The 17290-nt window shown below is 31.5% G+C and overlaps 2 protein-coding genes across 2 annotated transcripts; one reads left to right on the top strand and one right to left on the bottom strand.

Moving 5' to 3' along the window:
- The first annotated feature begins 2464 nt into the window (after window positions 1-2464).
- On the top strand, window positions 2465-13481 carry LOC123694055 (putative fatty acyl-CoA reductase CG5065). The gene is made up of 11 exons (XM_045639351.1): window positions 2465-2575; window positions 4515-4614; window positions 5858-5974; window positions 6223-6345; window positions 6620-6745; window positions 7108-7255; window positions 7528-7629; window positions 8027-8213; window positions 8568-8674; window positions 8941-9070; window positions 13123-13481. Exons 1-11 carry the CDS (start codon window positions 2493-2495, stop codon window positions 13343-13345), a joined length of 1446 nt encoding a protein of 481 aa, XP_045495307.1. The 5' UTR covers window positions 2465-2492; the 3' UTR covers window positions 13346-13481.
- Window positions 13482-13959: 478 nt separating this feature from the next.
- Window positions 13960-15679, bottom strand: LOC123694056. Its single transcript, XM_045639352.1, has 3 exons — window positions 15474-15679; window positions 15011-15138; window positions 13960-14198 (listed from the first exon to the last, which is right to left on the bottom strand). Exons 1-3 carry the CDS (start codon window positions 15631-15633, stop codon window positions 14052-14054), a joined length of 435 nt encoding a protein of 144 aa, XP_045495308.1. The 5' UTR covers window positions 15634-15679; the 3' UTR covers window positions 13960-14051.
- Window positions 15680-17290: the final 1611 nt, after the last annotated feature.

Genomic DNA, 17290 nt, shown 5'->3' with positions numbered 1-17290 from the left:
AAGTTAAAATGGGACTGTGTTAGCTTCACCAGTTTAAGTCATGGCAGGTATCAACGACCCATAAGTCGGCAAAGTAGCGTAACTTTTTGTTTTAATTTTCTTATATGTTATTGTATCACACTAACACAAGTGGTTTGATGTGGGTTTGATGGACCAGTTTAAATCTAAGCTATGAGTCTTCATAAAAATCTATTAGTGACTAAACTTTTTTGTCTAGTGTTTACCTTTAGGAGTTGTCAATTTATAATAAATAATAATAATAAATAATAAATCGTTTATTTGCAAGTAAAAATGGTATACAATTATACATAGGTGTTAATAATACATAATATACAAAGTTATGATATTTTTCGAAGATCAATATCGAATAGTTACAGTAGTCAATAATTATTAAAATTGCCTTAGAGGGGTCGTTAATACCTGCGTTTACCTTAAATTGCGTTTTGAAGATTGCATCCATTTACGCCATGCAATTAGCACAGAAGAAGATTTTTTTTTTTTTTTTATGAGAGAGGAGGCAACAGAGCAGACGCGACGCCTGATGGTAAGCGTTCAGCGTCGCCTCGCCGTCGCGTCAGATGCAGAAAATGTTGGTCTATTGATTATTTTACCGGCGACATACACAGGTGTATGTATGAAATATCTTAAATAAGTAGTGAAAAAATTAGGCGGGTTGCCGGTTAGGGGTGTGCATAAAGAGTATTAACTCAATATGCTTACCAAAAATGCTTCTGGGATTTTATGAGCATTTTTAAGTCATCCGTGAAAAGCTGTAAAACTCTCTGTATAATAAACAGACACATAATAACATATACAATATAAATAAAATATTAAAATCACAGAAATGAGGAGCATGTCGAAGATAACTGGAGAAAATTCTTAATATTATACTTAGCTTATACTAGTAACCTTGTATGTCTACAGACGCTAGATTTTATCATATCTTAGACTTTGTAATGGCAAAATATATTTCTTGAGTTAAATAACTACTTACTGCATAAAAATGTCATAACAATATTTTGTTCTTTAGTTGTTCTCCTCCAAATTTCTATCTAAAAATATCAAAATTCGGCAATGTCCAATCTGTTCAGATAAGACAATGATAACATTATAAGATTAGTGAGAATAAGTCATTTATTATAGTGCATTTTTATTACAATTTAACAGCTGTAAAGTACAGTTATAAAATTTATTGGCTTGCCCGAGATGGCTTGAAATAAAAAATAGCCTATGTCACTCAGAAGGAGTTAAAAAGGTTTTCTGTATCTAGAGGTATCTTCAAAATCAAACTCAAACTCAAACATTTATTTATTCAATTAGACTTCTTTTAGGAGCACTTTCGAATCGTCATACCATATTTTTAACATTTACCACCGATTCGGAAAGCAGTATCTATCGAGAAGAACCGGCAAGAAACTTCATAGTTGCTCTTTTTCAATTAAGCAGCATTTGCTACTGTCACAAACTAACAAGCGCACAAAATATCGACTAATTTTAATGTAGATTTTATTGATTTACTTTACACATTGAGATTAAGGTGAAAAAATATATTACATAACGCAAAAAAAATATGTTATTTTTATTAAGCTGTTTCAAAATCAATTAATTCATTAATTAATGTTCATTTTAAACCAGTGATTAATTGCGGATGATACAGCGCATTTGAATATATTTATAACTAGCGGTCCGCCCCGGCTCCGTCGGTGGTACATGTTTACGTTTTCTCTCCATGAACCATCCTCGTACTTCAAGGAATACTGTAAAAAAGAATTAACGACATCGGTTCAGCCGTTCTCGAGTTATGCGCTTACCAACACATTTTGCGATTCATTTTTATTTATATTATTATAGACTTGTAGATAATTAAAGAAGATATTTGCTTTCCAACGACACAATACGTCAAAAACATTCGAACTTTCGTTCTAGAATTAAATAATAAATTTTATAATTTTCGAATTTTATAGTACGCACGATAAGAAGATCCAAATAATAATAATAAAATATATAACAATAAAAAATGATGTTTTTTATGGATGGTGTAAATTTTAATATCGTTTATATTAAAAAAAAATATTTTATTGTAGTTGTATTTGATGTAAAGATTAATAACAGAACAGAGACTACAATCTTTGCTTTGTCATAATAATATTATGCTCTTAATATTGTTTGCATATAAAAAATCTCTGTTGCTAGATACCTATTAGGTACTGCAATTCTCTTATTTTTATAGTGGTAAAATCCTACCATGCAATAAAATATCGACATACGAACATCTCGATACCTATATTTAAAATATAATCAGTACATCAAAATATTATAAACTGTAACAATTAATGCAACGCGTTAGGTACCAGAAAAACCATAAACAACAAAATTAATTTAATTAAAACTGTCTCTACACTCTTATTGCTCTTCAAGTTATAATTACCTATATAATAAAAAAATGCACTGTCCGCCTGTTAGTCAGACACAGTCCTTTGTAATATGCAATTATGTTTCGTGTAGTACGGTGTGTTGTGTGTGTCAATAGAAAAGCGGTGACAGCCCTGGGAAATGGCGCGAATTTCTCTACGGGGTATTTTTTTTCTTTTTTTTTTTCGTGTGAGCAAAGGAGTATGCATGTTTTTGAATGCTCGATTTTTGAGTGTGGAACGATGTGTGTATTGAATGCAATTAATATTTTTTTTGTTTTTAAATGGATAAAAGTGTTGTAATTCAATGTTGGAAATAATTGAAAGTAAGTATGTACTTTGAAGTCTATCACAAGTGATATTTTTTTTTAATTTCATATTAATATAATTTAGGAACAGTTGCATTTCAAATCTTTTTCATTGCATTTAAGACTTGGTGGCAATTACTCAATGAGTTTTTTTTTTTTTTTGGTGGACAAAGGAGTATCCATGTCTTGAGCATAGAGCCTTCATACCTAGAGCGATAATAAATGATATACGATAAATGATAATTAAATTATCTTTTAACTATCGTTTATCATTTAGTTTTAAAACTGAATGTGTGTTGATATACATTTCGATATTTTAATCTATACCTACTTATATTATAAAGTTTGTTTGTTTGTTTAAACGCGCTAATCTCAGGAACTACTGGTCCGATTTGAAAAATTCTTTCGGCGTTAGATAGCTCATTTATCGAGGAAGGCGATAGGGTATATAACATCACGCTACGACCAACAGGAGTGAAGCCACGGGAGTGAAACCGCGCAGAGCAGCTAGTTTTTAATAATCCACGACCACTACATACCTTAGCTCAGTGGTTCAGGTGTGAGCCCCATACCGCACAAAGAGACATGGTTATTTTATCAAGAACGGGTCTGCTCACGTTGTTTCGATATAAAAAGCATAATAAACAATAATAATATATATATTACCTGGCCCTGTAACTATACAAATATGTATAGCGTTAATCCTTCCTTGTTGCGGCGTGAAAGAAGGACGAACAAACAAACATACTCGTATTTTCTTTCTTATATAGTTACACATTGCAAATATTTATAATAACACTGTTTATTAGTATGTGGAACTTTCATTTAATGTATAACATTAAAAAACGACTGGAAGAACATTGACAATATTACAGCAAACATTATTAATTGTTTCCAAAATGAAAACTTTATTTGCATAAACAAAAACTTATTTCATTGTCCTATCTAAAATCTAGGCTATAAATAGCTTTACTACAATGTTAAAAAACTTAAAACAACATCATTAAATTAACGACTCTGGTAAGATCATGAAATGCTGCGCCAAAAAAATAAGCATAAAGTACCACTAAAATACTTTGTCTAGCATTTATTTAAACTTTTAAACAATGCACATAAATTCGGAACTAAGAAATTTTGCTGAGTATCGAGAAAGAGTATAAATTAATCAAACTGAATTTCGTAAAAGTAAAAATAATATTATAATGTGAACTTTTTTACCTAATTGTTTGTACATCAGTCCACAATTAATATTTATATAATATATTACTAGTGGTCCGCCCCGGCTTCGCCCGTGGTACATATTTCGCAATAAAAGGTAGCCTATGTCCTTTCTCGGGTATCAAAATATCTCCGTACCAAATATCATGCAAATTGGTTCAGTAGTTTAGGCGTGATTGAGTAACAGACAGACAGACAGACAGAGTTACTTTCGCATTTATAATATTAGTATGGATGATAAATTTTAATGTTTGAAAATATCTTTGTCCTTAGAACTTTTTTATTTATAGGATAATTTTCTTATTTACTTAAAACAACAGTTCTCAAGAAATATGAAAATATCTGAGCTCTACTTTAGAATAGTAGCAATAAAAACATAGTTAACTGTATGTACTGTGTACTGTAAACATAGTATGTAAATAAAGAACATTTTGAAACATTAAATCGGCCCCACAATCGGCCCTATAATTTAAACCATGATAAGAAACAGAAAGTTTATTTCACACTATTATTATGATATATTTGTTATTATAGTTTCGATGTCGATGGTAAAAACAATCCTGTCTTCCATTCACAGAAGCGCAGTTCCTGTATCAAAAGAGAAATACACAAGGATAGAAGATTTTTACGCGGGAAAATCCGTGTTTATCACAGGCGCTACTGGTTTTCTTGGAAAGGTATAAATTCTGTATTGTAAATAACATTTTAAAAGGACCTTGATTGGTGAAGCTGATCAAATGCAATGTCAGAACGTTATCACTATGCGCCCTCTTCACAATGGACAGCGTTGGCCCAACAAATGATCGTCAATGTTTGCCAACGGCGATTATGAATAAACATCTGCAACGACGTCCGATCATAGACATTTTCGCCCTCTACACTATCGTGATTGCCTCTGTTCGCCCTACGCTGCCCATTGTGTAGAGGGCCCATTAAACAGAGGCGAATATGGGTTGCCAAAATTTTTATGAAAACATTTTAGTGAAGTCCCATGTCCTCTGAGGTATCAGGCAGATGCGTTATTCATAATCTATTTCACTGATCAATTTTCTTTTTAGTGACAAGCAGGTGATCAGCCTCCTGTATCGAGACAGAGACATTATCATACTAATATTATAAATGCGAAAGTAACTCTGTCTGTCTGTCTGTTACTCAATCACGCCTAAACTACTGAACCAATTTGAATGATATTTGGTATGTAGATATTTTGATACCCGAGAAGGGACATAGGCTACCTTTTATTGCGAAATATGCACCACGGGCGAAGCCGGGGCTGACCTCTAGTTTTCTTATAATCGTTTGTTTTGTTGTAGTAGTATATTGTGCTGTGCCTGGTGGAATAAATGGTTCTTTCTTTCTTTATTTCTATAACAATAATTATAATATTATCTCTAAGTATTATCTATAGAATCGCCATAACGTTTTAGTATCATAATTTAGTTTTAATTTGAATTTTAAATTGAATTAAATTTTTGGAAATATCACGATTAATAAATAAGTAAATGCTTAATTTCTGGCATTCAAAATATACCAAGTAAGAGTTAAGACCAAAACTTTTAGTCAATAAAACATTTCATAAAATATTTTAATTAAAGGTTATAATGATAAAAAGTGATTACGAAGGATTATTATTTTACTTACCTACATATTTTCTTGATATTTTAAATCACATCTTAATACATAATCCTACCTAAGGGAAACAAATTGTTGTGTTCAAAATTCAAATTATTTCGAATTACCTACTGAATATATTATTAATTAATCTTTATTGCTCTGATAATTTTAAAATAAAACGTATGATTAATACATTTAAATAATTGAAGGTCTTATCGGTCTTACTAGAGATATTAAATTTAACTGTTACTTTGGGACCATTTTTCTTTATTTTGACTGAGAAATTTTTATAAAATCTAATTACAGTTGTTCGTAGAGCGGCTGCTATATAATTGCAAGGATATCGATAAAATATATATTTTAATAAGGCCCAAGAAAGGACAGGACCCTGGCAAAAGGCTGCAAAAAATATTTGACGTCCCGGTAAGAATATCTTCATTATATGCATTTTTTACTTGATTTATCGAAACTAAGTTTTAACGAAAATAATTAATAGATTCTTTAAAAGCGTTGGTGTCTATATTAACCAACAATCAATGATCCTGTTATTATCTAAGTGACTTTGCTGTTTCTTGAGATTTAACTTATCTACATTGGAAGAATAACACTGCGTACCATAAACAACAATATTAGCCGTTTTAAATTTTAATATAATCTACAATTTTTTTCAGATTTTCGAAAAATTAAAAGAAACAAGACCCGAAGATTTGAGGAAAGTGACTGCTATTGAAGGAGACATTACATCACCTGAACTGGGAATCAAAGATGCAGATAGACAAAAATTAATTGACCAGGTAAGTACACGCCATTGTTGTCTTTATTTTACACATTCTTTTGAAGACTTTTTAGGTCATTTCAATTATAATTTACTAAATTAAAAGAAAAACCCTCATAGTTTCCATAGATTTATGGGATAAAACCTATCCTATGCGTTACCCTCTATGTGTGTGTTAAATTTCATTGTAATCGGTGCAATGGTATTTGCGTGAAAGAGTTACAAACACATATACATACACATACATCCATCCTCACAACAGTACCTATTTTCAAAAATGTTGTATTTTCAAGGTATCAGTAGTATTCCATTCGGCAGCTACAGTCAGATTTGCAGACACTTTTGATATGATTATGAACGTCAATTTAGAAGGTACGAGAAAAGTGATTGAATTAAGCAAGAATATGAAGAAATTAGACGTAAGTATATTTTAGAAATAACATAGGTACAAAAAAAAACGCTATGTAGAGAAAGAACTGTTCTCTGATTTGAAAGTTTATGGAATACTAGCTGTTCCCCGCGGTTTCACCCGAATTGCTCCGCTCCTATCGGTCTTAGCGTGATGATATATAACCTATAGTATTCCTCGATAAATGGACTATCTAACAACGAAAGAATTTTTCAAATCGGAACATAGTTCCTGAGATTAGCGCGTTCAAACAAACAAACTCTTCAGCTTTATAATATTAAGTATAGATTATGAAGATGAAATGCTCTGCAAAGTAAGATAATAATATATACTTGATAGTTGTTTTGCTGATGTTTTTATTGTTATTTACAGTCATTCGTATATATTTCAACGGCATATTCTAATGCGAATAATTTGGTCATTGAGGAGAAACTGTACCCACCTCCCAGAGATGTGGAGGAGGTTCGAAGGTTTGTTAAAGAACATGGTACTGATGAGAAGAAGGTTAATGAATTCTTAGGTATGATTTTACTATCACTATTCATTGAGCTGTTTAGTACCTACATAGTAACTCAATGCCATTATCATTATTTTAACTCTTAACCCCTTTTTTAAGACGAATAACTAATCAGTTGCGTGCCTAATTGCTGGATAATAGTTTTTTTTTTTTTTTTAATAACTGATATCGAGTTTATATCAATATGCACAAATTAATAGCCATCATCATCAATTGCCATTAATAGGTTAATCAGAAATTGTTCTATGCTCATAATAAATTGTTGGTATTTACAGAAAAGTTCCCAAATCCTTATGCGCTATCGAAGGCATTGTGTGAGGTTCTACTTGATCAAGACAGAGGACACATGCCTTCAATCATAGTCAGGCCTTCTGTAGGTAAGTTTCACACTCCAGTACTTGTAATCTATTTTAATTGTTTTGTATGTTAGGTATATGCATAGTTCATTCTGATTTAGTACTGTAAAATTGGAGTGAAATAGTCTGATATATTATTTACCTTGTAATGATCAAAGTAATTCAACCACAGATAATATAATACTCTTTAACTAAAATATGAAACTTAGGTACGATTTTTTTTTTGTATGTCAATTAACATTCAGACTATCAATAAACAGTATAAAACAGTAATGATACATTTAAAATATCACAAATTTCATCATATTCTTCAGCCACTTATGCTCCCACTGCAGGGAGGAGGGAGGAAGTTCGGGCTGGCAAAAACGTCTGTATTCCATTATTTGCACATCTTCATTAATTCAACAATCACTTCCAGTAAGTCCTATTCTCCACGAACCCGTGAAAGGCTGGACCGACAGCTGGGTGGCAGCCACGGCCCTCTTCAGTAATGTGGCAAGAGGCCTCACCAATGCTGCCTATGGAAGAGAGGACGTGGTTTGTGACCTTATTCCTGTGGATTATGTTACTAATTTGACTATTTTGGCTGCGGCTAAGGGAAATAAGTGAGTATTTTATGATATTGGTCAAGTTGTTTGAATTAGCGGAACAATTTCACTAATTGATCCAGGTTTTTTCGTACCACTTCATAATTTTTGGCATATGTTCTTGAATCTAGTAATGATAGTCTCAGTCATTCTTTTATTTAATTCTAATGTAGGTACGATTGATTTATTTTGGCATTTGTTGATTTTAATTTTTTGAAAAGAAGATAAGAATTATTCTTGACAATCACTTTACACTTGATTGCTATTGTATTGTTGTCACTAATTACACTGAAGCATCTACTACTAGTTTGAAACATACGTTTGATTCTTGTTATAAGTAAAATAAATAGTCTGTTGTCACATTTTTTGCAGAACAAACGATGTGCTGGTCTATAATATTTGCAGCAGTGCAGTCAACCCCATAACTTGGAAACATGCGTCTAATTTATTCTTAGATGAGAGTAGAAAACATGATTATAGTAAGTACCTAACATATTATGTTGGCTAACTTTAAACTACAAATAAAGTTTTTTTTACTAACGCTAAGTACAGGTATAATGTTAAAACATTAAAAAATTATCATTATTCTTGGGCTATATTATGTTTGTCCATAGTGCAAAAACTATAAAGGTTCAGGCCATAATACAAAAAAGAAAAATGCATACTTTTTATTTGCAGATTTTTTTTATATTATAGCTTTATTATAGTTACCTATTTGTGGATTTTTTATGTTATATATTTTCAGGTAAAAGAAAACAGAAACAATTATTATTAAGCATGTCACCAGCAGTTGTTAAAACTATGACGTTTATTTTTAAAACAATACCCCTCTTCTTCGCTGATGCGGGCCTGGTCATCAGGGGAAAGAAGCCTTGGTATGTGACTATATCATAATTATATGATATTCAACTCAGTAAATTAAAATATTTATTTTCTTAGTTCCATAAACAAAATGTTCAATATTAAAATTGTGTTCTATCCCAATCAACATTTGTTAAAAAAAAAACAGAGCAACTTCATAATTAGTACAGACCACTTTTAGTGAAGACGACTTATTATATTGGAATAAGCCACAGTACATAAACATTCAAAATTCATAGAGATCCTCATAAAATATTTATAAAATAAAAGCGCCTACCTAAAACGATAGGCAATGTTTCACGGGCTCAATATTATTATCTCAGCGAATGTATTGAAATTTTAAACGCCTACCATTTTTATAGGTTTTTGTTTCGCTTGCTTTGTTCGTGACTATAAAACTGTATTACCAACGTTGAATGATAATACCGTTTCCATTTATATAATATAATATTAGTATGGATTTACATTAGCCGTTTAGTCGAGTCATATCGTATTTATAACTTATAAGTTTAATATAATATTATCTCGTTTATTTATTTTTATGTATTTATGTATATATTATGTAGTCCTGTGTCACTCCTTTCGTCCCAAATCGAAGCCTTAATTATAAAGGGGGCACTGAAAAACAGCGCTGCCAATGTTCCTGAACGTTGCAGCATATGCTGAGCTGTCTCCTTTTTGTCAGGGTCGTATGACACGCCTTAATAAACATAGTTAGTTAGGTATCATTTTATTTTATTTTTTTTTTGTTCGTGTTTTTATGTTATTAATTTAAGTATTTGCCTCTTTTGTTGTTATTATTTCTTGTTGAGGTGTTTTCTTATTTAACTTTTATGTTTTAATGTCGATGTACGTGTGTGTGTGTGTGCTGTCATTGATAAATAAATGTTTCTTTTTTTCTTAAATTTTTTTCCAACTCCGATAAAGAAGTTTCAATTCAATATGATTTAATCACTAAATAAACGATTTCGCTTTGCTGCAACACTACAGCTGTAAAGATACTTAAAATAATAAATTTTCTTATGTAATAATTATAATCCATGTTTCAGCTAGTATACAGGGTGTAATCGTTAAGTGTGCACAGGCGATTATTCCGTAACTATTACAGATATCAAAAAACTTTAAACTGATATCGAAAGTATTTAACCTAATGAGTAAAATGGCCATAATAATTTTTTAAAAATAAAACGAGAAATATCTAAAAAATTAACTTGAAACCCTCCCATACATTTAGTATGAGATACGAATATCCCATGTACATGGGTTGATCCAAAAGTAATGATAATCAATATTAAACAAGGTCATTAGAGTTATAATAATTATGTAGTTCTCTAGATAGTCTTCTAACTAGAAAATATACTTCAAATTTTTTTTTCCTAAACTTAAAAAAAAACTTCGACTTCATCCACAAAAACCCCTCCACGCGGCCATCACTTCGCTGTCGTCTTAAAATAATTTAAATTGCTAAGAAAGTGTTTTTGTGCCGAGGAAAGAGATAAAAGTAAATAGGAGCTAGATCTAAAAAATAGGGTAGGTGTTCAAGCATTTCGAATGCCGATTTTTGAATGGCAGCCATCGCAACTGACGCTTTGTGATCTGGTACGTTGTCTTGGTGAAACAGCGTTCAGGTCCGCAGTTTGCCATGTCTCTTTTCCTTACTAACCTATTGCAATCTTTTAATTTGGTCTGTTTATTAAGAGCCCAATAAAGTGGCTACCTTTTTAAAATATTCCACCATAATTATTCCTTCAGCGTCTCAAAAAACTACCGCTTTAATCTAACCTACTGATTTTCACTTTGAATTTCTTCATCGTCACTTTGTAAGCTCGCATCCAGAACATTGATTGTTTTTTGGTTTCAGCATAAACATGGTGAACTCGGGTAACGTCCATGATCACAAAACGTGACAAAAAATTATCCTGATATCATTAAAAATTTAGAAATTTACCCTCTACATCGTTGTTTCTTCTTTTCGTCGGGAAACATTCTGGCACGCACGGTTCACATTCAAATTAATGTAAATAATTGGAAACGTGGCCTGTTGATATGATTTTTTTGTGATTACTTAGTGAATACATGAGCAAGCAAAAAACATTTATTTTATTTTTTTATGTGCACAGGAAATACCCAATTATCATTACATTTGGATCAACCTAGTACATTTTATATGAAAGATTTTAGCTTTTTCTTTCTTTTTTTGGTTTTCTGCTTTAATTACTTCGCAAATTTGAAGGGAACTTCATTTAGAATCTGTAAATAGAGCTCCTCATTGTATTGCACAATGAGGACATCACTTTGAAAATCTGCTATGAATACAAAATGTATGGGAAATAAAATGTATGGGAGCGTTTAATGTAACATTTTTGGATATTTCTCCTTTTATTTTTAAAAATTTATTATGGCCATTTTACTCATTAGGTTAAGTACTTTCGATATCAGTTTAAAGTTTTTTAGTATCTGCAATAGTTACGGAATAATCGCTTGTGCACACTTAACGATTACACCCTGTATATCCTAAAATGTGTTCAAATACATCCATTACGCGTAATCTAACACAAACTACTACATTTTTACTACGAGAGTCATAAATTCAACATTTTAAATAATACAAATTACAATGTACTATACATGCATAAATATTCAAGTGCGAATTTCACGGCGTGTGAAACTGAATGGCCGAAACCACAAATGTTGAAAATGGAGGGAGCAAATAAATTATAAACCGCAAAATTAACACGTAACGTCACATTCATTAACTAATTAATATTTGTGGAAATAAGGCGATATTTTGGTTAGCTTTAAATCTGTACATAGTATGAAACAAAGTCACTTTCTCTGTCGCTATGAACGCTTGAATCTTTAAAAATACGCAACCAATTTTGACGCGTTTTATTTCAACATATTAAGTGATTCAAGAGGAAGTTTTTAGTAATATAATTTAAAAGGTTTTAGACAAAGCGGGCGAAGCCGCGGGCGGTAAGCTAGTCTATACATATAATAAATCTGTAGAAGGGTCAATTCTGTACATTGAAAATATTGAAAAAATAAATACCAGGGGGTGTTACTGGATCGATACCAAACCCAAATATGTGATTAAAAAAATTTTTGTCTGTCTGTCTGTCTGTCTGTCTGTCTGTATGTGAAGGCATCACGTGAAAACTAGCGGTTCGATTTCGATGAAACTTGGTATAATTATACCTTATTATCCTGGGCGTAAAATAGGATACTATTTTTATACGTAGAAAAAAATTAATCTTAATTTTTCAGTTTTATCCATAGACGTTGTTCCGTAGAACCGCGAACACACGTTGCGTATTATTATAGGCCTAGCCGTATTTGGGAATTGGGTCCAATAGATATTTATAAGATGTTATTGACAGAGGTACTCAAAATGGAGAAATAACCATCCACGCGAAGACCGACATCCGCGCGGACGGAGTCGCGGGCGGAAGCTAGTTAATAAATAAAATAACCGATTGAAAAAATATCACAGATCACTTGCCTGTAATAAAAATCATTCTTTATAAATTATAGAATGCTTTTAATCCGTAAAAACGGAAAATGGATCTTAGCATTATCAGAATCAAAGTTTGATAAAATATTGTGATCTTCAATTCTATAATCCTTATTGAAATGAAACTTCTTTATCGGGGTTGGACAAAAATTTAGTGTAACATTTTTGTGTTACGCTGTAGGCGTGACATTTTTGCGTTACGCCGTAGGCGTGACATTTTTGCGTTACGCCGTAGGCGTGACATTTTTGCGTTACGCCGTAGGCGTGACATTTTTGCGTTACGCCGTAGGCGTGACATTTTTGCGTTACGCCGTAGGCGTGACATTTTTGCGTTACGCGCCAACTTTTTCTTATCCCTAAGTTTCACTTCTTACGTGTGTACTCTAGTACACGCACACATTTTTTTTTATAGTTAAGTTACACGCAGCATTGGCCAGTCTTAAAACTCTTAACATATAAGTAAAACACGTGACAATATAGGTATTGCCGATAGGTACAATTATGTAGTCGCTACACAGTACACTACCTCTACAATAAATTCGTCTTTTTCAGGCACATTAAAGAACACAATCGGGCGAAGCACTTAATAGACTTGATATACCCCTTCACAACAACATCCTGGACAATAAAATGCAACAGAACTCTCTCACTTATAGAATCTCTCGATGACCATGATAAGAAACAATTCCAATGTGACCCTAGTAAGATATGTTGGAACGAGTATATGAAAATATTTGCGTATGGTGTAAAGAAATATCTCTTGAATGGTAAATAGAAAATAAGGTAATTTATTGGTATAAGTAATATGTTAATAAAGTGTAAGAACCATTATTTTGTATTTATTGTCATTAGAAAGAAAATGACAAAAATACAAACGATTTATCCACTGTATTTTTTTTTAATTCTCTACATAATATTAAGATGTTGGTATCTAATCATTTATCAATTATCACATCTAATAAATAATAAATGATGGATATGTTTTTAATATTGGATATGTTACATATAAAATACAAGAAATCTATATCTTTAAGATTTAAAATTAAGAATAAGTAATTGTTAATAAATTGTAGTAATTTAATATCTGTGTTTCATTTAATTTTAGTTGGTTTTACTCTTGGATAAATTCGCCAATCCTAATTCCTTTTAATACATAATATATCCTATATGCCTTACTGTACAGTGTACACTAAGCGGGCGAAGTCACGGGCGTAAAGCTAGTTACTACTACTTAGCACTATTAGGGCAATAAGTCATAAATAAAAAACACTAATTACTACAATCTTATCTTAATCTTATATATATAATATATAAATCTCGTGTCACAATGTTTGTCCTCATTGGACTCCTAAACCACTTAACCGATTAAAATAAAATTCGCACACCATGTGCAGTTCGATCTAACTTGAGAGATAGGATAGTTTAAATCTCAAATTGTTTAAGAGAAAGCGGGCGAAGCCGCAGGCGGTAAGCTAGTTATATTAATAAACAGTGACGTCATAATGCGAGGCTCCCGTTACGCTGAAAGTGACGCTATCTCCGACACAGTTCCCAGATCTCACTTGCACGAGACACGCGTCGTCTGCAGATATCATCACGCAGCGTGTGTTCTCAATGGATAGGGCAAACTAAAACATAGTACAATTAATTACAAAATTAATCAACGTGGTCAAAGAAATTTCTATGCGAAAGAGATATTTTAGTTCAGCAAAAATTATCTTATACAGGGTGGAAATTTTCAGGGCCCTGGAGGGAAAGTATTTGAAATGCTAGAGATACTGTATAAGAACACAAGCCTTTTTTTTAAAAGAAATAGCATTGAAAGATATCTCTAGTATTTCAAGTACTTCTCCTCTAGGGTCCATCCCGTATATTCATTCTGTATACTCTCTAGTCAACACTATTCCATACAGAGCCACAAAAAACTTACCAAAAAATCGTTCTATTGTGACACGAGAAAGTAAGACAAACAAACACATTTTGATATTTGAGATATTGGTAAGGAGTGAGATTATTAATCGTGTGCATAATCGAAAAAATATGGTGACGGTGAAGTTATTAAGATTAAAAGGTTGAAGGTAATATAAAAAGAGTGCAAGAAATAATGATGTTTTTTAAATAGTAATAATTATTAGTAACTCTACCGACACGATAACCACGAGACCTTATTTCGTTTTTGCATTTTGCAACATAAGAACGTGGTGTAAAGAAAATATTATGCATTCTCAATTCTTCTACAAGACTTGTGTACAAAAAAAAATATCTCACTTATTTACAAGAAAAATGGTTAAAAGATAAATATTACCGATGAAATCTATCTCTTTAGTAAATTTCATACAGATACGCTCATCTTTTTTGCATGAAAGAGTAACAAACATTCACACATCTTCACTATTTAGAAAGCGAGATAAATACACACTTACTTATTAATTATGTTTACCTCAAATTCCATATCATCTCCATAATTTGTATCCACATCATAAGATTCAGAATAAATAGGATTTATTATATTTGAGTCTGAACAATCACCACATTTCCATAAACCTTCCGAAAATATTATTTTATTGTCTGAAATTATGTAGAGTTGCTAAGTTAGTATTACAGATAAAATATTAATTAAAAAAAAAAAACAAGGGAACTGGCAGTAAATGATTGTAACTAAAAATGTTTCTGAACATAAGCATTTTTTTTTTATTTAATATTGTCCCAGAATAAGGATCGACTTATACAAAACAATTCGATTTATTTATTTTTATTAGGTTTATATTTATCTTTTATTGTATTTATTCATCGTTTAATACTTGGTTACCAAAAGGATGATATCCGTGTCTTAAAGGCTTACACAGTTTAGAAAGTTTTAAAGTGTATTTAGAACTAAACCCTTTAATTTGTTTTCTACAAACCTTTTTCATCAATCTCAGATTCACTGCTTTCTACACTTTCAGTATTTAATAATAAACTAATCACATGGTCCATATCATCTGAGTACACAGTTTCACATAAAACATGAACTAACATATATAATAATATTACATATACTATTATTGAATATTTTAAATTCATATTGAAACTATAATACGAGTGAATACGTGTAATATGTAGCAGTAATATAATAATTTGATACGAAAGTGCAAATGTCATATATTGTTAATAAATATTGATGATAAATGGTGTAAAAATTTTATCAGACTTTTTTTTTATTAATACGTTGTATGCAAAAGCAAGAACATCATCATATAATAAATATACATGTATAAAAGTTAAAAGGACGGTCCCGTGTCCCCTAGTGGGGTAAGGGGCAAATGCATTATACACGTTTCACCGATCGATTTTCTTGGGACAAGTAGGTGATCAGCCTTCTGTGTCCTATCAGACCGAGACATTTTTTACCAAGGAGGCGGTCAACTAACCTATCCGAGTTATTCCAAAAAATGGAATAAATCAGGTAAATCGTTTTTGTTTTAACAAGTTGCTCTAAAACGTAATATGTGCATGTTAAGGTAGATTTTAATAATTTTTACAAGCATATTTTGTGTCATAGGAAATAAAAGAACCACCACTTCAAAGAAAAGATCAAAATTCTAAATCTCTTATATGATGCAAACAACAAAATAATCAAATACCTACATTACAATAATTTTTTTATGAATTCAAAAATGATTACCTACACGAGTAATAAATTTATAATCACACCTTATTTAAGTTGGTTAAAAATAATTATAAAGGAAGTTCATTTTATCTTGTCCCTGAGACGCATTTCATTGACCCGTGTGATAAATAAGATCAAATATTGTATTATTAATATTGTTATCTATTAACTAATATTGACGACTGCAGGTTGTGTTTGTGTTGAAATACCTAATTACTGGCGCATTTTTATAATTATGGATGTTGCACAGTGTCATGACTCACAGGACTAGATTAATCTATTGACATAACTCACATATAAATTATAATACGACAAGTCGATGAGATTGTAGAAATGTAGAGCATGTGCGATACAAGTGCTATTGATACACACATACATACACGTTGTCTAACCCTACTTCTCTCGCAATCGGGTAAAAACTTGCAAATATCGCTAGAAACTATTTAAAAATAATAGTTGTCAATAAATATACGACTAGATGATTTTCTAAGTTTTAGAAAGTTTATTATATTCACTAGCTGTTGCCCGCGACTTCGTCCGCGATTAGGTCGTTTTTCGTCATTCGTCGTTTAAAAAAAATACGTGACACTTTATTTTAAAATTTTCTTAATTATTGTCTCTTATAAAATTTAACTACATTAAAATTGAACACTCTGATAAGAAAATCTTAAAATCTGAAGAAAACATGAATGTGGTTTAAATTCTACATTACTTAGTATCAAATAATAATCTAAATTAAATGTAGATTAACAGTTTGAGCACACCATTATAGAATATGTACCTAAGTATTAAATTACGTTAGTTTACATAGTAACTTTACTAAAAACACGATGACTATCTTTCGCGCTCGATACCACAAACTAAGCATGTTTGTGGTACGTGGCCCGCGTCACTTGACCCCCCGCGAGTTCCCCTCCGTTGCTATGCGAAAATACATTCGTCGCCCTACTGTAGGAAAAATTGTAATACTGTGGCCTGGGCGTTATAACACGTCCAGGGAGTTCCTGAGTGCCGATATCACCATCTTGAGGAAAAGCTTCTAATGTCGATTTAAAACTGCATACATACGAA

The sequence above is a fragment of the Colias croceus genome, chromosome 8, assembly GCF_905220415.1.
Source record: "Colias croceus chromosome 8, ilColCroc2.1".
Taxonomy (NCBI): domain Eukaryota; kingdom Metazoa; phylum Arthropoda; class Insecta; order Lepidoptera; family Pieridae; genus Colias; species Colias croceus.
Note: the sequence above shows the minus strand (reverse complement) of the source record. Positions and strands in the feature narration are given on the sequence as shown.

Coding starts and splice junctions, on each gene's coding strand:
- LOC123694056 (XM_045639352.1), bottom strand. CDS start 15,633: ATGAATTTAAAATATTCAATAATAGTATATGTAATATTATTATATATG. Junction 15,139..15,473: donor ATCTGAGATTGATGAAAAAG/GTTTGTAGAAAA, acceptor ACATAATTTCAG/ACAATAAAATAATATTTTCG. Junction 14,199..15,010: donor GAGATGATATGGAATTTGAG/GTAAACATAATT, acceptor ACTATGTTTTAG/TTTGCCCTATCCATTGAGAA.
- LOC123694055 (XM_045639351.1), top strand. CDS start 2,493: ATGTTTCGTGTAGTACGGTGTGTTGTGTGTGTCAATAGAAAAGCGGTG. Junction 4,615..5,857: donor CTACTGGTTTTCTTGGAAAG/GTATAAATTCTG, acceptor ATCTAATTACAG/TTGTTCGTAGAGCGGCTGCT. Junction 6,746..7,107: donor AGAATATGAAGAAATTAGAC/GTAAGTATATTT, acceptor TGTTATTTACAG/TCATTCGTATATATTTCAAC.